Source organism: Chinchilla lanigera, unplaced genomic scaffold (genome assembly GCF_000276665.1).
Source record: "Chinchilla lanigera isolate Chin_1 unplaced genomic scaffold, ChiLan1.0 scaffold00016, whole genome shotgun sequence".
Classification (NCBI taxonomy): domain Eukaryota; kingdom Metazoa; phylum Chordata; class Mammalia; order Rodentia; family Chinchillidae; genus Chinchilla; species Chinchilla lanigera.
Window position 1 is genome coordinate 25,727,971 of NW_004955417.1, and position 26,662 is coordinate 25,754,632.

Genomic DNA, 26,662 nt, shown 5'->3' on the forward strand with positions numbered 1-26,662 from the left:
TGAGAAGGCTGTGGCGTAGGTGTGAGCTCATCCCCGTATCCCAGCCAGTGAGTTCTGCGGGATGCAGCCTGTGCTGTGGGTGTGACCCCGCGTGGAAGCTAAATGCCCTCTCCCCGGCCGCCTTCTCCTCTTCTACATCACGGAGAGGAAGCGTGCTGGGCATAAGCTGGCCTTGGTAACACTGTCCCAAGGCATTAAGTAGGACCATGAGATGCGTTTCTAATTTTAATTATTGTTTTCTGCGTATCTAGAAGCTATCTTTACTTCCTTTTCAAGTCTTCTTGGTGACTTGTATCATCGTTTTTCTTTTTTTAATACTTTCAAGATAATCTTTAAAAACTATATTAAGTACAGTGTTTGCCCTTCGTCCGATAGTTGCAGTTTTTGTGGTACATGTGGTTCCAGTTCTCCCGTTTTTCTGCTGATTTTGCTCATGGTGACTTGCTTCCGCGTGTGTTTGGAGGTGTGTGCTTCAGTTCAGGCCTCTGACACGTTCCTCTGGTAACCTTTCGAGCTCGTGTGGAACTGGGCTCCAGCAGAGAGTATCCGTGTCTACTCTGCCGAGCTCCGGGGCGGACAGCTCACTGAATCCACTTTAAGGCTTTGACTCCCAGCTCTGCTTCGATCCTCACAGGCAGTGTGAACTGTCCCAGCCAGCTGGTGTGAGGGTCAGACTCTAGGTGATGTTCTCAAGGAAGATACTGGGTACTGCTCCCCTAACTACACAGCAAGAGCACTCAAACGTCCAACTGTCAGGAGCCCGTTGTTTTTTTCCAGCTCATTCGGAGGATAGTTTTTCACAATCATGGGTTTAAGAGTCGTTTCACATTCATCCCCTCCCCGGTTGTCCTGGGCCAGAGTTTGCATTTCAGTGTCTGGTTGGGAGGGGCCGGCTCTGCGGTGTCCCACGCCAGGCTTGGTGTATGTGTCTACACACCCTGGTTCTTCTGTGTTCTTGGTACACAAGGATTCTGTTTTCAATTATAGCAATGTTTATTTTATTAATAAGCATTTGGAGCTTGAGGGTTTTCAAGTGTCTTCATCCTCCATAATGCTGGAACAAAGCATAACATTTTTATTTATGACTCATGAATCAAACCAGAAAGTAGCAGCAGAGAAGTGAAACAGAAAAGTTGGGCTCTGAATTAAAAGAAAAAAGGGGGTAAAATAAGAGCAAATCTGTCGATATTGTCAGATGTTTCAGTTAAAGAATAACGAACTGTTTAAGATACCATATCCCAAATAAAATGTAATAAATCCAGCCTGGTAACTGAACACAGTTCGATTATTTTCCATCCAAGACTCACACAGTAGTGTAATGTGCTAATAAAACCATAAAAGATCTATAGGAAGTCACAGTGAAAGAATCATTCCTTTTGCCTAGACGAGCCCTTTATTATTAAGAGGAGAGATGAATTTGGTTTTTTAAATACTTGCTTATTGATATTTTAAATAATTTTTATGTTATGAAAAATGAAACAAGATTTCAAAAGGAAATAATGAGAGAATAACAATAATTAATACACTGTGTATCATTATCCTCAACTTACTCAGTGTATAAGACATAGACCAAAAAGAGTTTTCCAGAGAAGAAACAGACAGTGAATAACACAAAATTTTCTTTTCAGTGAGCTAAGATAAATTAGTAGTACCAATGAAACAAATTAGCATATACATTGAAATATTTTTGAAACAACATAATAGGTAATTTGGGGAAGTATTTGACCTTCTTCCTCCTTCCTAGTTATCTCCCTCCTATTTTGCTCTTTCTCTCCTTCTCTCTCTCTGTGTATATATATATATATATGTAGATAGATAGATATAGATATATTTTATATATTTATTTGTGTTTCATATAAGAGAAATCATGCAATATTTAAACTTGTGTGTCTGTCTGACTTATTGCACTTAACATTCTGTTCTCATGTTGCATCCATTTACCACCCCTAAGCTTATCTTTCTTTATGGCAGTATCATACTCCATTGTATATAAATATCACATTTTCCTTGTTCACTCATTTGTTGAGGACATATATGCTGTTTCCAAGATCTAGCTATTATAAATTGTGCTGCTACAAACATGGGTCTGTATGTATTCCTGTAATATGATGCTTCTAACATCATACCTAGAAGATGGTCTGATACCTGAAAGAGGAATAGTTGGGTCAAATGGAATTTCTAGTTGCAGTTTTTTGAGGCGACTCCACACTGATGGAGTGGTTGCATAAGTTTGCACTTCTGCCAACAATGTGGAAAAGTTCCCTTTTCCCCACAGCCTCACTAGCATTTATTATTAGATTTTCTGATGACTGCCATTCTTTCTGGGGTAAAAGGGGTCTCAGTATAGTTTTAGTTTGCATTTCCCTGATGGCCTGAGATGTTGAACATTTTTTCAGGTATTTGTTCGTCATTTGTACTTCTTCTGAGAAGTGTCTATTCATTTCAGTTGCCCATGTTTTGATTGGGTCTTTTATTTGGGGAGGTCTGATGTTTTTAGTTCTTCCTATGTTTTCAGTGTTAGTGCTCTGTCCGAGCAGTAGCTGACAAAATTTTCTTTTCCCGTTGTGTGGGCTGTCTTGTCGCTCTGTTGGTTGTTTCCTTTGCCGGGCAGAAGCGTTTTAATTTGATATGATCCCATTTGCTGATTCTTGGCATTATTTCTTGTGCCACTGGGTTCTGCTCAGAAAGTCCTTCCCTGTGCCTATGTCTTCAAGAATCGTACCTATTTTATCCTCCAGCAGACTAAATGTCTTCATTTTAACATGTAGATCTTTGATCCACTTTGATTTAGTTTAGTACATGGTGAGATATGGGTCTAGACTCAGTCTTCTTCTATCTGATTTTCCCAGCACCATCTATTAAAGATCTATGTTTCCTCCAGAGTATGTTTTTAGCTCCTTTGTTTAAGATTGAATTGATGAGTGTGCCTGGGGTTGTTTCTGCTTCTTCCATTCTGTTCTGTTGATCAGATAAATTTGTGTTTGTTGAACTCTTTCATGTGCTCAGGAGGTAACTTCAGGGTGAAGGTGGAAAATGAAGTAGGAGTATGAAATGGCCACCAGTTTTAAGAACTGGTGCTTCTGACCTGAATAGCTGTGAGACAGTCTCATGTTGATAAAACCTGCTCAGCCCAGCCACTTAAGATGCACAGAACTGAATCGCTGTGACAGGTGCGCATGCTCATTGGCCTACATTCGGCTGCAAGAACCAGAAAACTTGACTGGTGTAGTGGTGTCGACTAGGAGAACAATGCGACCCACCTTGTCTGACAGGTTGAGGGGAGAAGGCAGCTCCTCAGCAGCGACCTCCAGGACCTGGGCATCTCGTGGTGTCCACCTTGGTCTGCTTAGATGGCTATTCCTTGATCACATCGACCTGAATTGGTGAACATGACCATTCCCAGTTGCAAAGAAAAGCTGGCAAAGTGGCTATCTGTGCTAGTCTCCATAGCAGTGAGCATAAAAGGGAGAAGAGGGAAAGGAAAAGCTGTTGGGTAATCAGCCAATAGCACCCTACACTGGGTACAGTATTTGTCACATTTACAACCTATAACATCTATAAATCTCATGTGTCCATCGACATACATGTACTCACGTAGGTCCATATCATATTCAATCCTTAGAGGTGTGGCATTCAGATATATGCAAAGTGTCCACATATTAAATAGAAAGTACAGGTAACCCAAGAAAACCTGGGTAAAGTGTATAAATGGGTAACCACAGCGAGAGTAAAATGAAAATAGAAAACAATTATAAAAAGAAATGCAATCATGTAGTTTTCAGAAATGTGAAAATTAAAATAAGAATAAGGTATTATTTTTTATGTTAGGCTAATAAAAATGCAAAGTTTGCTCTTACCCAGTGTTGATTAACAATTAGGGAAATAGGAGCTCTCTTAAACTACTGGCAGATGTACAAATAGACACCACTATTCCGGAGTATCTTCTAGTAATACGTCTATGTGACCTTCAGGGTTTGCTTCTAATTCTACTTCTTGGTATCTGGGAAAACTAACATTTTTGCTTACAGGATACATGAGCATATTAACTGAAACATTGTTTAATCAGCAAAATATTGTGTGATGGCAAAAAAACACCCCACCAAAACTTTAAATAATAGAAGAATGTTTAAATAAACTATCACATGTCCAGGGTTTGGCCAGTTATGCAACAGTTAATGAGTTACACTTTTATGTACCAACACGCAAGAAAAAAAATCTCTAAAATATTAAGTTAAAAAGTTCAGACTTAGGTAAAACAGTGTCACATTACATATTTAATCCCACAGCAAATGATACTAAATAATACCGTAGGCAGTTTTCTATAGATACACATACGTACGTGGATGCAACTTTGTAGGTTACGTGTATGTATGAAATTACCACCATGAGACCTTTTGCTCTGTAAAATTAATGTGTGCTAATGAAAATGTATTTAAAAGGAAATTTTAAGAAAAGAACCAAGCAGATCTGGAAGAGGAGTAATGAGGAGAGGGAGTGGATTTAAGCATTTGGAAAAGCAGAGAGGAAACTTTGAAGTCACCCGGCCAGCGCCTTCACCAGTGGCACCGTGTTGGGCTGGTGGCACCAGAGTCATGGTTGGTGATTGGGAAATGAACGGGCACAACACAGGAAGAACGGGACGCCATTTACAAGACTCTTCCAATCCTTGTGCTTAAGGGACAGAGAGTCTGTCGGAGTCCCGCGGCCTCCTGACGCTTGTCACCTCCGCTGTGCCCACAGCAAACGCTTGGCTCTCAGGCCTCAACAGGAGCAAAAGCTGGTGAACTTGAGCAGCATCATTTCACTCATGTTAACTTTTAAGGTGATCTTATTTTTTAGCAAGCTATAATTTTTTCCATTTACTGTAATGCTGTCACATTTGCTTCTGAAAATAGATTTACTTAATTGTAACAGTCAGTGGAGATACAGATACATATTTAGGCCCATAGTAAACATATACACAAAGAATATATACATGTACTTACTATTGTGTATAAAGATACATGTCTATATAAAACTGCTACTAAGCAATAACGTAGGTAGATACATATCTATATAAAACTGCTGTTAGGTAGTAATGTAGGTGGTACATTAACAGGTCAAATATCTTGAGGGGAAATGCAAACAACTGAAATTTCTGAAACACTACCCTAATTATCTGCATTTCTACACAAATAAAATTAAATTGCTGCTATTTTCATGGGCTTTAAAAAATTTAATTGAAGCATTTAGTTCTGGTATAAAACATATCATTTTAAGCCAATAATATATATCATTCATGAGTAACAGTAGTCTAATATAAGCACCAAATGAATAAATCCTCTCCTCTTTCAAAAATTTAAGAGGATTTGGCATAGGAAGTTTTCTCAAACTATGAAACCATCTCCAGGGAGTGCTAGAGCTAGGAGGCAAATTTCCAGGTAAGGATCATTATGAACGTACACAGTGCACAATGTGTGGGCTTTACCTAAAATAATATGACATAATCCCGTGTCATTAAGAAAAATGAATGATATGTACTGTTTTGAGACTTGTGTTGGAGCTAATGGTTAACATCTGTTTCCCAGGGTGGTCCAGGACTTCGTGGACCGAAGGGCCAGCAAGGTGAACAGGGTCCAAAGGTAATGTGCTCTCTTTCTGTCTCTGTCTCTCTCTTTCCATCATCATTCCATTTACCCTTGTCATCTAAAGCTCCTGCATTTGATGGCATTCGTGTCTAACGCTTTTTCCTTACTTTGAAAGATTTGTGCTTTTGAATCAAAAAGAATATTAATAACTGAGTGAAAGCAAGGTTTCCCAGTGGGGAGTGAGCGTGGATGGTGTGAGTGGTTGGATCTGCAAGGTGGTTCTGTCTCTGGTTCACCCTTCTCTTCCCCCATCTATAGTAAAAAGTCTTCAAAGGAATCACGTAGACTCACAATGTAGCATCAGTCCCTTCCAGGTAATTTCTCATATTTTGGAGGCTGCTTCCTCCTTTACCACTTCCTCCATTCTCACTGTCCAAAGCCATCAAGGATGGTGGTCCAGGTTGTACACTGCACAAGGGACCAAACCGGAGGACGAGGCCATGCCAAGCCATGTCTAGACACATGCTTTTCTGCTTTGCACAAAGGCATCCCAAGGACTGGCAGAAGCCCAGCCACTAATTGAGTTCGGGCCTCACCCTCTTCTCTCTGGCTTTTGGCACATCTTCCATGTTCTGCCTCCAGTGTCCTGACTTTCTGATCTCTCACATCTGCCCTAACGTCCCGGCTGGATCACATCATTGTCTCTGAGAACCTGCAGCCGTGCGCTGTTGTCTGGAGAACACACTGCCTCCTTGCTGGCGTGGCATTCAAGGTCCTTTAGGTTGTAATTCCCCATCCCATTTCCACGCGGATGTCACTCCACACGATCGGCTCCCAGCCCATCGGGTGCAGTTTACTGCTTCAGTGTGGTTCCTTGTCAAATTTGCATAGCGTTTATTCAAAAAAGAAGGCAGCATTATAGAACTTTTCGCTATACAATTGGAAACAGATGGCACAAGGTAGGAGGAAATTTGGGGGAGAGAAAGAATCAGCGGAGGAGGGCTGAGGAGCACGAGTCTGGTCCAAGCCAGTTCAAAGCTCAGGTCCTGAGATGTCACCTTCCTGGGCTGTGCTTGGGGTCAGACTTGGTAGATCTCCCCTGACTCCCCCTAAGAGCCGGGCTGTGCTTATGGGCTCCTCTCCTCAAACAAGGTGGCCTGGGGCTGCCTGCCATCCACGTTGGTGAGCTCCAGGATATCAGTGCTTCAGCACAGCTCCCTTATTTCCCTAGCATCCTCCTGGGTGACATCTCCAATCCCACAGATGGACTCATCTACAGGAGTTTGCTGACCTCATGCTCACCCACTCCTCTGATTGGCCACTCCTTCATATGATGACCTGGGTGAGGGAAGACAGGAGCATGAGGTGGTGCTTGGAGAATCTGGCTGGACAGAGGTCGATCTCTTGTCTGCCCCCGTAGGTACAGGTGACCTGTGCTCTGACAGGAAAGCCCCAGTACTGATTCTTTTTTATTCTTTTTGTTTGTTTGTTTTTTGTTTTTTGTTTTCTACTACCAGGAATCGAACTCACGACGTTGCGCTTGCCAGGCAGGCGCTGTGCCACTGAGCTAAATCCCCAGCCCCTCTTTTTTATTCTGTTGAGTCAAGTGACGGGGGTTGAGAAGCCCAAGACAACTGCACTGCTGGCTTCTCCTAGTCATTTTTGTCTCCTAGTCATTTTTTTTGTCTCTGATTTTATAGATAAAATGGACCACCTACTTTCTGCTCTATTCTATTTTCTGTTCCTCAACAATGTGTAACTAATAGATTATTCAGCAGTTATTAAGGTATGTCTAAGCTGCAGCCAGCCTTTTTAATCCTCTTTTTAGTGTTATAATAAAATATTTTAAAAGAATTTTGTTACTTACATTCATTAACCGTAGTATGGATTTTGAGGTGCAGTCTGGGACGGTTCCTCTTCACTCAAGGCTGTTTATAAAGGGCTTTGGGTTGGACCTGCCGTGCCTCCTGGGAGAGCTATGGGGGCTTCTCTCCTCCCACTGATTCTCCACCCACGTAGGATTCCTGACCCCCTGCCCCAGGAGCCCCTGAAAGTGCTTGCGTTAGAGTCACGAATCTCCTACTCGGTGCCAGCTCCTTGGGCTCCACTTTCATCCCTTTCGCCTTTGCACAGGCAGGGACCGGCCTGGACCCCTCTCTGCTTGCGGTATTTTCCTCCTTTGACAGGACCACCCACTTCATCTTCGGTCTCCACCCCAGCTTTAGGCTTCGCCATTTTGGATTCTTTCCCGGCTTTTACTCCCTCTCCTTTCTCCCCAATTTTTGTTTGGTTTCTGTCAATTTTCCCTTTCACTGTAACAGCACGCCCTCCCCTGTGGACATGTCTTCGGCACCCCGAAATCCGCCCCTACTCAGATCCCGCCTGAATCCGGACTGCTAGACATGCGCCCGTGGTTGACCCTAACGAAACTCAGTCCGCGCTCAGTGTGTTTATGTGCTTTGTCCCGTCGTTATTTTTCTTCCACGTTCTTTGCTCCAAGTGATGGATCCACCAGTCTCACATTTCAGATGCTGCCCACATTTTCCCTCCAAAGAGGGTGCTAAAGAGACCTCTGTACCTCTTATTCATTGCTGTTTTGTCACAGAGCCATGAAACGGGAATCCCGAAGTGTCCATTTACTGGTGAATGGACAGAGAAAGTACATGTACTCCAAGGGGTACTATGTAGCCATAAAACAGACATCACAAACCACTCTTTTCATTTGTGACACATAGATGGAGCTGAAGGCCATTATGTTAAGCGAAGTAAGTCAGACATAGAAAGACAGGTACCACGTGGTTTCATCCATAGGTGGAATCTAGAACAAAAGTTGATCTCGTAGAGGTTGAGAGGCTGCAAAGAGTAGGAGAGTATAGGAGAAGGGCTGACCAGCACACACTGAGTTCCCGTTATACTGGGACAGTGAGTCTTGGTGTTCTATCATGAAGTAGGGTGACTGTATAACAGTACCAACTGTGTATTTCAGAACAGCTAGAAGAAAAGATTTTGAATGTTTCTACCACAAAGAAATAAGTGTATGTTTGAGGAGATAGATATGCTTATCTTGATTTGAACATCACATAATCATGCATGCATTGAAACATCACACAGAACCCCATTAATACGTAGTTTTAATGTGTCAATTAAAAAAATAAAGATAGTATCCAAGTATCAGAATCCTAGCTTAATAAAAGAATGGCATTCATTAGAATCATAGAATGAGGCAGGGAAGAACAAGAGATTGACAATAAATAGATTTTTCTGGCTCTAAGATTGCAGAGGTGGTGTGGTTTAATTAAACCATGACAAGGTCTAAATGTAGAAGTCAGTTTACTGAAGTGAAAGGGATGTCTGATCTTGAAAAGAAAGGAAACCAAATAATATTGATTCCAGGGCCATTTGTAGGCATTGAAGATGCAGAGAGGGCAGGATCGAGGTGGAGGAAAATGAGCTGGACACCAAGGTGCCAGGCAGAGGGTGCTGGGGTGGGTCGGTATCAGTGATAGGGAGGAGAGAGGTGGTTGGTCTCCTTCCCCTCCATGATTGAGACATCACAGACCAGGAAGGTGTCTTCAGCACTTCCTCTTTCTTCAGAATTTCTTTGGGAGTGTGGGGATATCTAGTCACTTACATAACTGGCACAGCATTCTATCTATGGAAGCAAAAATTTAAAAGTGAATTGTAGTAATCACCTGTGTTTGTTGTCCTGACTTATTGGTGATGTCTGGCGTGCGAGGAGAATCATTTGAGGTTTGGAGTTTGGTTATCCTCTGAATGTTTTGTGTCTTAGGAAAAATTCTGTAAGTGGATAAATTCTAAGTGCTATAAGCAGAAATATCCCTTAGGGGGCAGAGGGTCTATTCCACAATGACCTTTCTTATTGGGAGCTTGGCCAGGCCCCAATATCCTAAAACAAGGGTATGGTGAAGGTTTAAATAAAATAGACAAGTAATACAGCTTTGGGGCCCAGGAAGGTCAGAGCTCTTGGGGCTGAGACAAGACTTCTCTGGATTGCCTGTATTTATTGGGTTTCAAACAGGTGCGGCGGTGGGGGGGCGGGGCATGAGGGAAAAATGAAAGCAATAGTTGATGTAAAGGTGGGAAACCGAGTAGGACCTTGAGAAGTTAGAACAAAGACTTCTGTAGCAGTAAATTTTGCCAGCAGAGAGAATTGTCTTCTCTCTTAGTTTATCATCCTGGAATCTTTGAGTGAGAGTCAGCCCTGCAGTTGCAGTGTCAACTGGCCTTCAGAGGCTGTGAATATGAGCTTTTTGAACACAGCTAGAGGGCCCTTTATGGTCAGCAACCCCACCCTCACACAGCCTGGTCCCCAACAATTTCTCTCTTGTCTTCCAGGGACCAGAGGGTCCTCGGGGGGAATCAGGCCCTGCAGGACCTCAGGGACCCCCAGGACCTCAAGGACCAAGTGGTATGTCCATTCAAGGAATGCCGGTGAGTGGTGCACAAATGTTCACATGGGTTATATTGTGATGACTCTTCCAAGAGAGTCTTCTGTGCCCTAATAACGAGCCCCCATCCCTTCGAAAGCAAGCAGTGATGGGGGTCCACTCAGTAGCTCTGCCCACAGTCCACTTTTTGCTTGAAGGTGGGGTTCTTACCACAAACAGGTACACGTGCAGCAGGTGGGTACATCCTGAAGCATTCTTTCCACAGAAGGAAAACAGGGCTTCACACATATGTATAGCTCTTTTCTTGTTTGACCAAATTCTTAATGGATGTGGTAACAACTGGAAAGTAATAAATGTTACATGAAGTTAATTATTCACTACTGATTTGTAGTAATGGTGGCTAAAGAGTAATGAAAGCCATTGCTTTATGATCCTCATTTCAGCGTGTCTCAAAGTGCAGTCCATTGTGCGAGCCTTCGATTTTACACTGTGTATGCTGCACAGCTGCATTTCTTTGAAAAGCTACTTTGCACCATTAAAAACAAACTTAATTCCATTTATTCATCTTCATTAATAGAGATCTAGAGTTAAAGTATAAAACCAATCTGTGATTAACACTTGGAGCAACCAGATCCTTGAAAGCTTACTTTTTAGTGATCTTTCTTTGGGTTTCCCTTGCTGACAAGTTTTCCTCACAAAAGTTTTTCACATTTTCAAAACCATTAACACACCAATTTGTGTAGTTACTACTATTAATAACAAATATTTGTTGCAGTCTTACTATCCACTAGGTCATGTGCTTGCATGTCTATACTTATACTCTATTGTATTTTTCTAGCTAAATCCCAAACAAAGCAAATCTATATAGATGTGAGATTTTTAGTAAAATATAAGATGGTCCCCTCTGTGCATGGACAGTGTCAGCTTGGCCACACGTGAATGTGTATTCTGTGTTGAGATTGTTTTGTGAATGTTCAGTCCCCTAGCAATGTTTATCTACATGGTATAACCTATTCTAGAAGTGAAGTATGCCTTTTAGATGTTCGTGGGAGAGCACGTTAGTGCTGAGAGTATTCTAACAGTCAGAGAAGCAAGGACCAAGCATTTACTCCTGTGAACCTGACTCTGTGCTCTCGGATATTCAGGGAATGCCGGGAGAGAAGGGAGAGAAAGGAGACACTGGCTTTCCTGGGCCACAGGTACTATTTTTATATCTTTCTTTTGGTGGTAGCTGTCGGCTTCTCGAGCTTTGCCAAGGATCCAGGACTGAGCCTCTGAAGTCAGCCATGGCCTTTGTGCTGCTTGTGTCCATCTAGCTCGTGCCTCTCCGAGAGCCACGCTGAGGGGCCGGTGGGAGATGCTGCCTGGTGGGAGATGCTCCCTGGTGGGAGATGCTGCCTGGTGGGAGATGCTCCCTGGTGGGAGATGCTCCTTCCCCGGGCGTAACTTTTGGGTCTGAATTCCATCACAGAGGGTCTCCCCTTACACCAGGAGGTTGGTGAATGTTTTTCCTGTCCTATTCTGCCTAGGGTGTCCCAGGAGGTGTGGGCTCGCCAGGACGTGATGGTTCACCCGGCCAAAGGGTAAGAACTCGCCTCAGGCTGCTTCTGGGCCAAGCATGCTTCTCTCCAGCCGCTCTGCTGCTGGCAGAGTTTATGTAAGGAGTTAGAGGCAGGGTTTGCTCTTTAACTTGCCTTGCCAATCTCCATCCTACCCATGCTGCCTCTATTTCCATTCACGAACGTCTTCCATGTCCACTGCTTCCCCCTAGCACTGGAAAAATGTGTCCACTCCTGTATCAAACATTTCCAAATCGGCAACAGCCCTTTCCGAATGCTTCTAACCTGAATATAGTTTGTGCTGAATTGCATGCACTGGTTTAATGGAGTTTTCCCCAGTTCTTTCAAATCCTGAAGGCACAAACCTAAAGGAAATCAGCAACCATATAAACTGAAATTTTAGTACACCTTATTCACCGGGGGAGCAAACAGCAGGCTGGAAAATTCACTGTGAATCAGACACTTCCCTGCATTCCACTCAGGGTGACTGAGCCACTCGGAAATATGGACCCTGTTTACCCTGTTGAAGTACAGGTGTGGGACACTGAATCCTACCTCTTCTTTGCTTAAACACCCAACTTTCATTTGCCTAAAATCTCGGCGTAGTCTCTGTTCATCCAGCAGAATTAGTCGGTAGAACATGTTTTGGTACATGTATCCAGAGGCCTTCTGTGAAAGTGAGCTGCATGCGGGGGCCCTGGTACGTGAGGCAGGGGTGTCTATAAGTATTTATGTGTTTTGGCAGAGGGCTCAGGCTAAGATCCTGTGTGGTTACACACCTAGATTCCTTCATGATTCCTGAAGCTCAGAAAAAGGCAAGTTGAAAGATTTGGTTGAGTGAGTTTATTTGATTTATCTGTGCATAAAGTCCAGTATTGGCAAAGAACTCCCAAGTGAAACATGCTGGATTAGCACTTGAATCGTTTGACTTTGGAATGCTTTCTTTTAAAGTCAATGCACCAACGTGGACTTTTTATAAATATTTTGCTGTTCTTCCAAACATGTGTTTGTGTTGTGTTCTGGAGGATCCAAAGTCTTAAATAAAGTGATAAGGTATCTACACTTGGATATCTAACAAGACATTATAAAATACCTTATGATAGCATAGAGTGTCTGTCTGGTAGTAAAACTCTGAGGGTGTGTCTGATTCCTACTTTGAGAGCTTCTTGAATAGAAAAGGAATTGCTTTTTCATCTGGTTTTCAATGGATACTCATTCATTATAGAGCCACGTTTTTTCAGAAATGATGGGAACCCCATGATAATACTTTAGAAAAGATCTTTGGGGGCAGCTCTATGCTTGTGTATAGCTCAAGGGGAGGCCATTCATAGAAATACGACAGTGGTGCCCCCTAGAAGCATGTAACAACCACACTATGTGAGGGAAGGACCACATCAATTGTTTTCAATCAACCCTATGTTAGCTGAGCACATGCTTTGCACTGTTTAGTACTCCCACCTGGAAAGAGTTGCTCATGACCATCTTCACAGGAGAATCCACAAGAGGAGATTAGTACTGTTGCTAAAGGAAGCAATTTCTAAACTACCTGCCTTGAGGGAATAAAAAGAGGGGTAGGTTCTAGAACATGACTGTCACCCTGGGCCAGGAAAACAAATGATTCTTTAGAATATAGAAGGAAGACAGGAGGAGAAGGTGGTGAAAACAGAATTATTTAGCTGGATATATTTAGTCAAATGATCTGTAGGCTTAAGGGTAGCAAAGTTATGAAACCATTAGTTACTTAGCAGGATTGCAAGGCAGGAGGCCCAGGACCTACTTGAGTCAGGGTAGACAGATCTGGGGTGAGGACTAGCCTGGAAGACTCACTCCATGGAGGGCCAGGTCTCTCCGGTTGGGCAGCAGGGGAGGAGAGATGGCTTAAAGAGTACTAAGAACAAGCACCTTGTGATAATCTCTGTTTGGCCATAGGCCTAGAGGCACAGTGACCGTTGTGTGTAACAGACTGAAAGCAGGTGGAATGATGAGACTTACTGCTAAAGACAGTGGCCGGGGACACAGTACTGAACCCCCACTACTTACAGGAGGAGAGATTCAATGTGGCTCATAATTGCAGACGATTCACTTAGTGGTTGACTGGCTTCAAGGCAGGACCATCATGCTGGAAAGACACGGCTAACAAAGCCGCTGGGTTCACGGCAGCTGGACAGAGAGCAGGGGGATGGTGCCTGAGAAGTAGGGGTCGGGGTCAGACACAGACTCCAAAGCCCAGTGTCATGAACACCCAGACACACCAGAAGTGTGCCTCCCCGCTGGGTGACATTTCAAGCCAACTGAGTTGACACAATCAAGCTTAGCCATCCTGTCCATTCCAGAACATTCCCCAGCTGGGGGGGTCTGTCCAGGAACCAGGAAAGCGAAGCTGTTTTCTTCCTTTGATCTCAGAACTTGATCACTTAATGGTGCTGTGCTCTCAACTCCCCCAACCCTAAGCGAGTGAATCCTACAGTAAGCGAAGAAGGAGGGACCTGCAGTTAAGACTTGAGTCAATGTCCAGCCCGTGTTCCTAGCTCTGTGGCACCTGAGCGCTGGTGAGGGCTGGGGCCATTCCCTACTCTGGGCTGGTGGCCAGTCCTTACTGTACAGTCTTCCTGTTTAATCTTTGCCTTTTGTTATCGACAGTAAGAGCTCACACCTGTGAGCACCACCACCTTGACCATTAGCTTAGGGAAAGGCTGACAGCTCTCTCCTGGAGCTGCTGCCAATGTCACCCCTGAATTTACCCATGAGGCAGAAGGGGTTCACAAATCAGAAAGAAGACGAAACATCTGCTCCTCTCGTGTTTCTGGCTTACTCTGACATTTCCCAAGGCGAATGTTGGACACTCAGAGGCAGCTTTTTTCCAGCACCGGGCCTGCGGCCACAGCAGCTCTCCAGCGCAAGCTGGACTTCTTCACTGAGCAAGTTTCCACCCCGGCTGGAGGCCCCAGAGCACAGCGCAGGCACTGACTTTTCAAGCCGAAGTGCGAGTTCATGTTCCATAGCTGAAGCAGTCAGGCATCCAGCTTCCACCCAGTCTTTCCAGCTGAGAACGTTCTGCGCTTGTCTTTCTTTTCCACTATACATCGTGCCTCTTTTCCTCTGCTCTTGCTGTATGAGCTCAGGGCTCACCCTGTGTTCTCTGGGCACCTCTGATGTATTGTGCATTTCTTAGCCAGAGGGCCCTAGGGAAGCCAGAAGGAGCAGATGAGACACATGTGCCTGACGGATGGATGGATGAGTGAATACATAGCTAGAGAGCTAGCTAGGTAGCTAGCTAGCTAGCTAGCTAGATAGCTAGATAATAGACAAATAATAGATCAAGGACGGATGGATGGATGGATAAATAGAGAGATAGATAGATAGATAGATAGATAGATAGATAGATAGATAGATAGATGATAGGTAGCTGATAGATAATCGATAGGCAGGCAGACAGATACAAAGTCAGACAAAGAACTGGAAGGAAAAACAGAAAGAGAAAAACCAACTTCTTTCTTAGTTCGGAGAACCAGTCACCATCAGACTGCTAGTTTTCTGGCTATCACTACAAACAGAAACTTTAAAATTATTTTGTTTTCCAGTTCTTAATACAGTTTTATAAAAAGTTAGAGGGAGAAGAAATAGCAGTGATGAGGAAATATAAATTTACAGCCCCTGGAGTGTAGTGATTCCTCCACCCTGCAGAGGGGAGGAGTCTCTCAATTCCAAATTTTAAGCTCCTTAATTTGGGGTGCTTCCTTTGAGCCCAGAGAGAGTCCCTGCACGCCCATGCCGTGAGCACAGCCTTCCTCCTTTGTGAGAGGAAACTGCAGAAGGCGCTCTGCCTCCTCATCCCAAGTGAACCCCTCTGTGAGGTTGCTGAGGAGTGTAGTGGCCGTGGGGACAGCTGGGGACTTCACGGCTGGCCACCCATGGGTTTCAACCCTGGCCATCCTGCCCTGGGCCAGTACCTGTGTGTGTGTTTCTAAGACTTGCTTCCCTCAGCTATGAAAAGCAGAAAAAAAAAAAAAATCATGTGACCCATGAGGTTGTTGTGCAGATTAATTCTTATAAAGCATTTCTATAAGGAAATGCAATTTTAGCTACTAATATTAGTATTCACCATAGGAGTCAGGATATTTCATAACTCCTACCCATGCTATATTAAGATGCCTCAGAAGATTGTAAACAAAAGAAGTCTAAAGAAAAAGCAAGTTTGGGTTTTCAAAAAATTTTTTGGATTCCACCCTGAAAGGAGACTTGAAACATGCTTGCTAATTATGTGAGTTTGAGGAACACAAAGGCCGTATTGTTTGGAAGGTCCTGTCTCAGCAAAGTGAGTGGGGCTCCCAGTGCACTTGGGAACTTGAGCTGCAGTCAGCCATTTGGCTTCCATTCCCACGGGCTGAGTTAGGCGGTGATGAGAGGCTCTCTGAAGAGTACTTTGTGAACTCCCACTGCAGGGTAATTATCCCCTCCAGCACCTTCCTCTTTCAGAAAGGGAAGCAGAGATACCATCACGAGCCAGGGCAGAGAATGGTTTGATTTTCTTCTTTGTGGTCTAGGTGGATTTTCATTAAATCCCAGGAAAACATTTGCTCAGTCAGCCACGTGATGACAGTGGTATGCAGTCAGGACTCGGCGGATTATTTTAATAAAAATAGCAGCAACCATCCCCCGTAATTACGGAGTATGTGCAGGTGCTTTACGGTCCTTGGGAGGACCATGAATGCTGGGCGTGTGATCCCGTTTTGCAGACCCAGGCTGAAGCTGAGAAAGTTGGAGGGACTGAACACCGCCCCACAGCCGGGAAGGGCTGGGCGGGGATTCCAGTCCGTCTCCACAGCTCCTGCGCCACAGTCACACTTTCTTGCCATGAAATTATGTTAATGATGATCCCTGTGGGATTTGGCGACTGTGAGAGAATCTTCCACAAAAGAGATACTTAGTAAGTAGAACTTCAACCCTGAAGTTGCCTCGCCTGCATTTTCTGGGCAGTAGGAACCCAGTTTTGGGTTCCTTTCTTGATGAAGTCAGAATTGAAACCTCATGCATGAAAATATGATGCTATGATCTCTTTCCCTCTTTACCTGCTCACAGCTAGGAATGGCCACTAGGGTGTTTTCATGTCCTTGCTGACTTTCAAGTGCCTTCCACTGGGGCACAGGCCTGGCTGAAATAGTTGTGTCTGCTTTTGACTCTGGCTTGAGTGCCAGAGGGGGCAGGGCTCGTATTTCTCTGGTTGTAAAGCTGCAGTTCTACCACTTATGTCATCAGGTTGTTGCATTTTCATTTGTTTAATAAACAGATTCCTGGACTCCACTCTCGAAGACCCAGATACCAAAGATCTTAGGTGGAACTTAGGAATGCATAATTTAAGAAAAACTTTTGGAGTCTGATAAGCAGTTCGAGTTCAGAAAAACTGGATAGTGTATTATATAAGGTCTATTGCACGTCAAAGTAATTTCTTTATCAAATATTCTGAGTATTTTTTGTTTCCATTGTGTGAAGTCATCGCTGCAGGTTACTAACATGAATAATGACTTGTATACATCCATTTAAATTGTATATAAGTAAGTACATATTAAAATAGAATGTGAGTGTTTATATCCATGCACACATACACTACATGTGCACGTCCGTGCCTAATGCATGCGTTTGTGTGTCACTGAAACTTCCCCTGTACGACCTCCCGGAGTGTCACGCATAAGGATTGACCTAGGGTTGCTAGCCCGGGCCAGTGTCTGCGGAGCCTGTGGTTTTTGCTGCCCCGTCTCTTAAGCTGGCGGTTGGCCTTATTGTTTCTAATGGCCAAGAGCCACCCTGGCAAGCTCAGAGCGGTATGGTCGTGCCACAGGGCTGACACTGCATCCGGGCTTTCTGCAGGTGTTTCTTTAGCCTGCTCTGCTCGAGTCTGGCTCCAGTGTGCCAAGGACTTAGCAGTTGGCCGTGTTCCAGAGTCTTGGGTCAGCAGTCGTGTCCTGCCATGGCCGCTCACAAGAGTCGTGGCTGGTGGCATAATCATCAGCTTTGTGCGCTACTTCTGAGAGCTCCATCACATGTGAGTGCTGGCTTCTGACTGATTTCGGCTCCAACATGAGTTGTGGGCAGGTGGACTTCATCCTTTAGATGCCATAGGAATAAAACTTGAGAAATACAAACTTTGCAAGGGGCTACAAAGAAAACCACTTCAGCTGAGTGTGGTGGTGCACGCCTGTAATCCCAGCACTCAGGAGGCTGAGGCAGGAGGATCTCCATGAGTTTGAGGCCAGCCTGGGCTACAAAGTGAGCTCAAGGCCAGCCTGAACTACATAGTGAGAGGAGACCCTGTCTCCAAACCAAACAAACAGACGAAAAACATTTCAGACATGGGGAGGGGAGAATATGCTCTACAGTATGGAAAAGAAAACTGAAAATGCAAGTAAATGTTTAATTAAATGAAACATTACTTTGCCAGTTTGAGCCATAGGTACATTTAATGTTTGCTAGAATATTAGTGATTTTGAAAGTAAATCATAGGTTAGATTTTGTTTTACAGGTAAAACCATAGCTAATCACAACTTAATCATTTGCTTAGAGCCAAATGTTTTCAAAAGCAAGCTATAAAATGCTTTCAAGTTTTTATAGCAAAAATTATTTTTAATGTGGGTTATGGGTATATATTAATATTTTGAGGTAAGAATATAAAAAAGGAAAAATGCTTGGAGCTATTTATGTTGTAAAACATCCCTGTTTGTGGGTGGCTGATTTCATGCATTTCAGAAATATATACTGTTGGCTTAAGAGATTCCCATTAAGTTTCTCCTCCTTAATATTAATTAAGGATTTCTGCTTTTTATGAGGTTGCTCAATTCATAAACACTCATCTTCAAAACAACAAAAATCAAAACAAAAACACTCATCCTCTCAGTTGGCTCCCTGATGTAAAATGGAAATTTTATAGATACAGAGAAGTTCTGGAAAGGAGAACACAAATTTAGCTGTCAATGGCTGAAAAAAATTCAATAAGCTTTGATTACAGTTAAATTGAATCACAAAGAGCTTGCCAATTATTTTTCGTTTTACAATGTGGGCACTTTGCAAAAATGTTCTTTCACCAAGATTTGTGGATGCTATATGAAAAGCTTCTGCTATTGCTGATCGTCCTGGATGTAGGGGTGAGCAGAGGGGCCAAGCCTGCCCCTGTGTAAGAGTTGCCTTGAGCTGGTTGTGGTGGTGTAGCCCTATAATCCCTCCACTGGGGAAGCTGAGGCAGGAGGATCCCAAGCTCAAAGCCAGCCTAAACTACATAATAAGAACCAAAATCACCCGATTGCCCAGGTGGGTGGTCCTGGGGGAACTATCACAGCTGAAGAAGATGGAGGAGAATGCAGTGAGCCTGTGCTTGTCCTTTCTGTGCTCCTAAAGCAGAAGATGTAAGACAGGATAATTTATGAAGAATAGAAGTGTATTGGATCATGGTTCTGGAAGCCAACAAGTCCAGGACTGAGGGCCTGTATCTGAGGAGGATGTTTTTTTCATGTCTTAATAAGACAGAAGGTGTCACATGAGGAGAGAGAGAGAGAGAGAGAGAGAGAGAGAAACACAAGCCCCTTCCCATTATAGCAGTATCAGCCCAGCAGAAGGGTTTCCACTGGCCAGACCCTGAGCTTGTGGCTCCAAGCTAACTGTGAGGAAACATGGCCAAGCCATGGGTCCAGGCTGGAGAGGAAAACTGGACTGTGGGTGACCCCAGCCTCCTCAGCTGGCTCTCTTGTTAGGAAGGCTAATATTCTGAAGCCAAGAGTGCCATGGCAGGGCCTCGCCGACACAACATGCTGTTCCCATCTGCATGACACCCATGCGCCTCCTCCCCGTGCACCTCCTCCCTGTGCGCCTCCTCCCTGTGCGCCTCCTCCCATGCACACCATTTGCTGTTGCATCTTTACTGTCTTTCATTTACATCTTGTGGGGGGAGACAGAATGAGAATGAGGATAGGATCCCGAGAAGGCAGAGTTTCACAGACAAGGTAAGGGACAGCGATGTCAGAAGGGGAGTTGGAGCAGCAGCAAGAAAGCAGGGCGAGGTAGGTTTGAGATGGGGAACATGAGTCCAGTGGAGGACAGAGCCCATGGTGGAAAGTCTGTTTGTCCCTGGAGTAGGAGGGGGTTGCTTTTAACAAAATTTTATGAAAATTTATAAAAATTGGGATTGAAGATGTGCTGTCATATTAACACCACTGGAAAGTCAGTAGCCACAATTATAATCTATGACCATTTAAGAGGAAGTCGTTCCAGCTGTTACAGATTTTTAATAATCAAATACTCACATAAAAACAACGCACACACACACACACACACACACACACACACACACACAATCAGTGTCTTAGGAAGCTGTTTTTATTTTTAAGTCATCATTTGTTTTCCGCTTTTAAGCCTTCCAGTATGGAACAGGAAGCAAGCATGTCACCATGTGTAAACTTGTGGAGGCAGATACTCAGCAAACCCACCCGGGGTCCACACGTTCCACTGCAGCTGGAAGCTGCGCTCAATAAGCTGCGCTTATTCTCCTCAAGCCTCTCCCAAAGACGTGCGGGATTTCAGATATTGCGGGGCTGCTATGGCCGCCATCGATGCCTACTGCAGGCATTCCTTGCTCACGATGCCTGGGTCAGGAAAGACACTAACTCATCTTTTTCTCTGCTCATGAAGTAGCCAGAATCAATCCTCTTTCTCCTATGCTGTGCTTGGTTCACTAGAAACACTTTCTGGAAGCAAATTCCTGTTGGAGTTTGTAAGTGGCATTTCTTACACCTAAAATTCTTGCACTGGACGATTTAATGGAGCCAACAGACACAAGAGTATTGCCAAGAACAATTTCCAGGAAGAGTCCAAAGCAGTGAATCCTTGCTAGCGCAGAGCAAACCGCAAGACTTGCCTCCCACGTAGCAAAAGGAATTTGGTGAGCCTGTTCTGAAAGCTGTGGAGAGCGACCACTTGGTTGACACACAGTGTTTTTCATCCCTAGGGTTTTCCTGGAAAAGATGGTTCCTCCGGCCCCCCAGGACCCCCAGGGCCAATTGTAAGTATTTCTGGAAGCCACTGGCGTGTGCCCTACTTTAAAACTCGTTTCTTTTGAGAAATTTTCTTCCACTAGATCTTCCAACCAGCAGCCACCTTTGCGGTGGAGTCAGCTTGTTCCTTGGCTCTGAACTCATGCTCAGACATCCTTTAAAAATAAGATGTGATGGTGGCTTGATTATTCTCTGAGCCACTTGGCCACCTGTACTGATTTTGTGCACAGTAGGGTTTGCATGTAAAAGAACCATATCTGAGTAAGAGTATGGAGACTTAAAAAAGTACCTTCTCATTCTGGGTAGTTGGGAACAAAAACAAACAAAGAATCCTGAAGTTTTGGTGATGATGAGGAGGGACACTGTCACTGTACGTATTTGTGACTCATGCTTGTGGGCTGTCCTAGATAGAGAATGTGTGATTCTCACTGCTGTTCCATTTCTCCCTCCCACTCAGGGCATTCCTGGAGCACCCGGAGTCCCCGGGATCACAGGCAGCGTGGGACCACAAGGCGCCCTGGGGCCACCTGTGAGTATCACAGGCAAGACCTGGTCGGGTTGGTGCTTTGCTGTCATGCTGTGTGTGTCTAAATTTACCAGAATCTCTGCTGGTGAGAAAGTTAATTTAGTGTTGGACTGTATGGGATTCGGTAAAGAAAACCAGAGCAGCTCTAAGATGAGGATTTCAGACTGGGTTGTACGTATGTAACGGCTAAGGTCAAACGGTCCTCGTGGAATAATCAGTCCAGGTTTTGCTTGTATATATTTTCATTGCCTGAATTCTGTATTTGCTTAGGTAAACTCACTATTATTTTTACAAGGATTAGCTATCACAGTTAGGTGTTAGTCAAACCTAACTCCCAAGGGGAAAAAAAATCTGTTTGAGAAATTCACGGTTTAATGAGTGAGAATAGATTTTTTTTCTGAATTCTACCAGAAAGCTTAAATTTTTCAATGAAAGTGATGAGTGGTATTAAATGAAACCACCACGTCTGGAACACATCACTTCCCATTTTTGTACTCTTAGTCCCTTAGGTTGGTGCCTAAAGTGATCAGTGGGCATGGGCAGGAGGAAGATGGTTAGGAAACCAGTGAACAGCCCTGGGCCCTTTTGCTTACCTATAGAAGCAGGTGATTACATGATGGCCTCTGGAGCTGCACTAGTTCCATGACTCTTCTAGCTTCTAAAGGTAGCCCCCAGTCCTTGGCTCATGGCCGCTTCCATTTCCAAGCCAGTAATGCTGCATCTCTCTGACCCTTCTGCCCTTGTCACATCTCCCTCTGGTCGTGGCTGGGAAGGATTCTTGCTTTTTAAGGATCCATGTGATTTCCTGAAGCCTACCCAGATCATCTTAAATAATCTTAGAGAGTCTTAGAGAATCCCATAGTCCTTGACTAAAGGACATTTTCAAAGGCCCTTTTGCCACTTAAAGTGATACAGTCACAGTTTCTGGGGATTAGGTATATACATTTGGGGGAAGCTTCCCCCCCACCCAGGCCTACATAGGGAATAAGACATAACAGAAATTGCTTCTTATACAGAAAGACACTTCTCCTCTTTCTACTCAGTCAGTCTGGCTGTTTATTATGCAAACACATTTCAGTAAAACTATTTTATCTTCAGAGGCCTTTTTGGACTCCAACTCACATGCCTGGACACACAAGCATGCACAGAAAAGCACCTGGATTCCAGCACACACACCCTTACTTGTAAATAAGTTCTGTCTTTAGGAATCACTTTGCAAAGCCATACACTTATTCCAACTCCATTGTTCCAAACAGTTTCACATCTCTTTTCAAACCAAAATAGTATCAGATCACAGAAGACTGGGTTGCTTTATCATCACATGTGTTTTTTAATCCGAAAAGATATGACCAAGTATAATCCTATACATAAAAACATACACTGATGCTCATGTGTGAGGACCTGCAAATATGCACATGCAATCACATATACACCCTCTCCTGTCTCTATGCTCCTTTCCATGTTAGCATATCCAGTCTTTCAATTCTAGGCTATTCTACACCAGAAAGAGACTTCAAAACATATTCTCTGCTCCAAAGCTTTAGTCTCTTTCCTAAGATGTGTCCCTGGGAACCACAGTTGGAGGATACATCCGCAAGGCTTAGGGACCAAGGGGCCAAGGTCAAAAAGTGTCAGAGGCAATGCAGGCTTCATCTAAGAAAGTCATGGAGCTGTCAGGCTATCATACTCTTTGCACACCCTGAAATGAAAAAGAAAATACTGAAATGCTAGTTTAACTTGGTTAGACAGTCAACAAACATACTTGTATATGGGGAGATACTCTTGTTCTCACTGGTGTCCCTTAAAATTAGTTTTCCTTGTCCTAAGCTAGGAAGGAGCAAGCCAGGGAGTGATTCTGGTCCAGAAGGAATGAAAACGGAAAGAGCTAAAGAGAGAAGAGCAGGCTCTGGGGCCTGAGAGTTTCAGTGGGGTGAGTTCATGGAATACGCAAGCAAGTGTGGCGCCATCTTGTCTACCCTCTTGGCCTTTTGTGGCTCAGATTAGACTCTAAATGTGGGACATAATGAAATACTCATGTGTTTTTCCCACTTGCCTGTATCAGAGGAAGAAGCCATTTGGTCTCTCTCTGCTGGGTGGGGACACCATGGCAGGCTTGGGATTTCCTGTCAGATGCAAGTTGTTCCTGAGCTGCCAGCTGGGGCTTTCCCCTGCGTCTGGGCCACCAGCTCCCACAGGCCTGCTGGCTTCCAGGCTAGCAAGACTGTTAAAGCAGACTGTGCTGCACAGAGCTGAGGCCTTGATTGATTTCCCATGGGCATCTGTCTAAGAAAGCGCAGGAAGACACCCAAGAGGGATGTCCTGTACCGCTGGCAATAGCAAAGGGCCTCCTTCAGCTGGAGTCAGCAGCACTTGCTGTCTGCCTCTAGTCTTCAATGCCACAGGGCAGAATGTGTGTTGCTGCCCCAGGGGTCCCACTTTCTACCTGAATTTAGACACCACCCCTCCCAGGCAGAGGCACTGTGAGAGCCAGGAAGGAAGGAGCTGCTTGTGGTAGGACTGTGTGGTCAGTTTGCCCCCGTCAGGGAGATAAACCCTGTCTACATTATCCACAGAGCTCTCTACAGAATTCAGGATGTCAGGGTTGCAGATAAGACTCTGGCATGACACTATCTAGCTGTGAGAGCTTCATCTCTGGTGTGATCACCCATCCAGCATTTTAGAAATCAGATTCCTAACTCTAAAATATGCAGTGAATAGGTGCAATGTGACAAGATTGCAAGAAGTGTGAAGGGCCTCAAAGAAAAGTTGAGAAAGTTGCAGAGAGAGAGAGAGAGAGGGAGGGAGGATGAGTGGGTGTATGCAGCCATTCAAGAAGGATGCCACACAGGAAAATCGTTGTGAGTTCGAGGGCAGCTGGGGCTACAAAGTGAGCTGAAGGCCTGCCTGAACTGCAAAGTGAGACCCTGCCTCAAAAACACATACACAAACACAAAAAGGAGGATGCCACATTTCAATGGGATCTTGACATAGTGGAGTTCTCACCCACAAAGTCAGAGAAAGTGGGCATATCTTGGGTGTTGTGGCTTGTATCTAGATGTCCCCCAAAGCCTCCTGTGTTCATAGGTGGAGCTTTTCAGAGCTGGCTGGATCTAGGGTGTGTGATACTAGGATTAAGAGTGTGTGGTACTAAATTAGTCCACTGATTGGAATTAGCATAGTTCTGGGTGTGAATGAATGTGTTTACTGAAGACAGAGACTCCACCCTGGGTGTGGGTGGCACCATCCAAAAGGTTGTAGCCTGTTTCAAGTAAAAGGGAAAAGCAGGCTCACTGCTGCTGCTGCTGCTGCTGTTTGCTGCTTTCTGCCTACCCTGCCATGGACTGTTTCTCCTCTGTGATGCCCCTCTGCCATGCTGCCCTGCCTTGGAGCCAGCTGACTATGGACTGAAATTTCTATAAACTGTGACCTGAAATAAAACTTTCCTCCTTTAACTTGTGGGTGTCAGTATTTTGTCCCAGTAATGAGAAAGTAACCAAGACATTGAGGGGAGGAATGTAATAAAACAGAGCAAACAAAGCCGGGCGTGGTGGCACACGCCTGTAATCCTAGCACTCAGGACGCTGAGGCAGGAGAATCGTTTGAGACTCAGTGAGTTTGAGACCAGCCTGGGCTACAAAGTGAGCTCAAGGCCAGCCTGAACTGCACAGTGAGACCCTGTCTCAAAAAAGACAAAAAACAAAACAAAACAAAACAAAACAAACCAGAGCAAACACAGGGCACCTCCTGTCTTTCATGCATTTCTCTATCATGTCTGTCTCAGCCACCAGTTTGATTTGAGGCTCCTGTCCTCTCCTCTCCTCTGCCACAGAGGGCACCACAAGAAGCCCCAGTTGGTTCCTTGACTCCCCTTCTCTGGTCCATTGTCAGGTCCCATGTGTTCAGTGTGGTGCACATGGCTTCCCCAGTGGCCTTTACTTCTCCTCCAACGTGATTTGTCATCATCCTTCTCTTGGAGTTGAGTTACACCAAATTATTTAAAGCTCTCCAAATGCACGTTGTACTGTATTGCACCCCTATAGCCTTTGGGGGTGCCCTGCTGCCTTTCTGGGTTGTTCTCTTCCCCTGTCATTGCCTGATGAACACCAGGCTGTACTTTCTTTAAGACTGTGTGAAGCCACTGTAGTAATCACTTTCCCGTCACTGAGTCACAAGACCCAACAGCCACCACTTAAAGAAGGAGAGGTGTATTTGGTTCACGGTTTCAGGCCATGGCTGATCAACTCCAGGATGGAGACAGCATGGTGGGAAAGCGTGGTGGAGGAAAGGTGATCAGCCCACGGCAGCCGGGAAACAGAGATGGAAGGGGAAACAGGGGCAAGAACACACCCTTCCAGGTCACACCCCAGCGGCCACCTCCAACCAGGCCCACCTCCTCACAGTGCACTCTGCCCTGAGCTCATCCACAGTTGAATCTGCTGATGAGTAGAGCACCCCATGATCCAATGGCCTTCCACACACCAGAGGACTGGGGGTTATTTTAGATCTAAACCATAGCAGCCACGCTCACCTGTTTAGCTCTGATAGCTGTTGATGTCTGTCTCTCCACCTGAGGACAGGAACTTTATCCTGCTTAGTGTGTGTTCCTAGAGCTCAGCTCCATATCTGATGGGCAGAGCACTTATTACATAAGATAAAGCAAGAACAAGTTCATGTTCATGTTCTAGTTAGGTGGGCTCAAGGGGGCACTAACTTTATTCTTGTGGATTAAGGGTCAGGCACTGAACTCCTTTGAAGCCAGCTGGGGTGTTCTGATTCTGTCTCACAGGCATCTTTACTATGTGGGACTTAACATGGTGAGGTCACAACTCTCCCTTCCAGCAGTAAACTGTGAATCTATGAATGCAGCTACTGTATTTTCTTTTCTTTACATTTCAAGTGTTCTGAAATTATAGGAAAATTTTCCACTTTTTCTTGTCTGCATTTACAGAGTCTATGTGTTTTCCCTCAAGGTGTACTTTTGGTAGAATTATAGGCCTTTGCTTGCTCAGGAATTTTTATTTTGTTTTTGTTTTACTTTGCAAAAATCAAAGGAAAGATGTTAGAGAAGTTGGAATAAAAAATAATTCTTTGCTGCACCAATATTTCACTAAAAAGATCTTTCATTGCGGCTGCCCAGTTGTGTTCTTTGGTCCTGAATAGCAAGCATCATGAGACTGAGTTTGAGATATTTCAGGCCCAATTAAACACATCCATCTGCACATTCCAGAGAGTGCCAAGAGCAGCTGTTGTCGATTTACTCTACCAATCAGGTTTGCACTGTAATTTCTTTCTCTAAATTTGAAACATTCCCAAACAGGCCAATATAATAAATGGTAGGAATGGAAATGTTAGAAGATGTACTGGTACATAAATAAAATAAAAACGGCCGAAGTTGAAGCCCAGTTCTGAGCTGCTAGAATTAAGTTGGCAGTGCCGTGTGTCTCTTTTAATTAGGAAGCATCGGTTGTCACAGCACTGGGAGATAGGAGCTAGCGGATGTGCAGAGCAGAGTGAGCTTGAAGGCTGCAGATTCAGGACCTGACAATCGGGGTTCATCAAGTTCCAG

General features: G+C 44.4%; 1 protein-coding gene across 3 annotated transcripts in view; it reads left to right on the forward strand.

Annotated features, from left to right (window-relative positions):
• The window catches only part of Col14a1 (collagen, type XIV, alpha 1), a 194,521-nt gene that overhangs the window by 148,424 nt on the left and 19,435 nt on the right, over nucleotides 1-26,662 (forward strand). For all 3 annotated transcript variants that reach the window (XM_013512820.1, XM_013512819.1, XM_005381916.2), the window contains exons 37-42: nucleotides 5,568-5,621; nucleotides 9,924-10,019; nucleotides 11,122-11,175; nucleotides 11,506-11,559; nucleotides 20,525-20,578; nucleotides 21,028-21,099. In XM_013512820.1, the coding sequence (XP_013368274.1) occupies nucleotides 5,568-5,621; nucleotides 9,924-10,019; nucleotides 11,122-11,175; nucleotides 11,506-11,559; nucleotides 20,525-20,578; nucleotides 21,028-21,099 (384 nt within the window). The remainder of the gene's footprint in view (nucleotides 1-5,567; nucleotides 5,622-9,923; nucleotides 10,020-11,121; nucleotides 11,176-11,505; nucleotides 11,560-20,524; nucleotides 20,579-21,027; nucleotides 21,100-26,662) is intronic.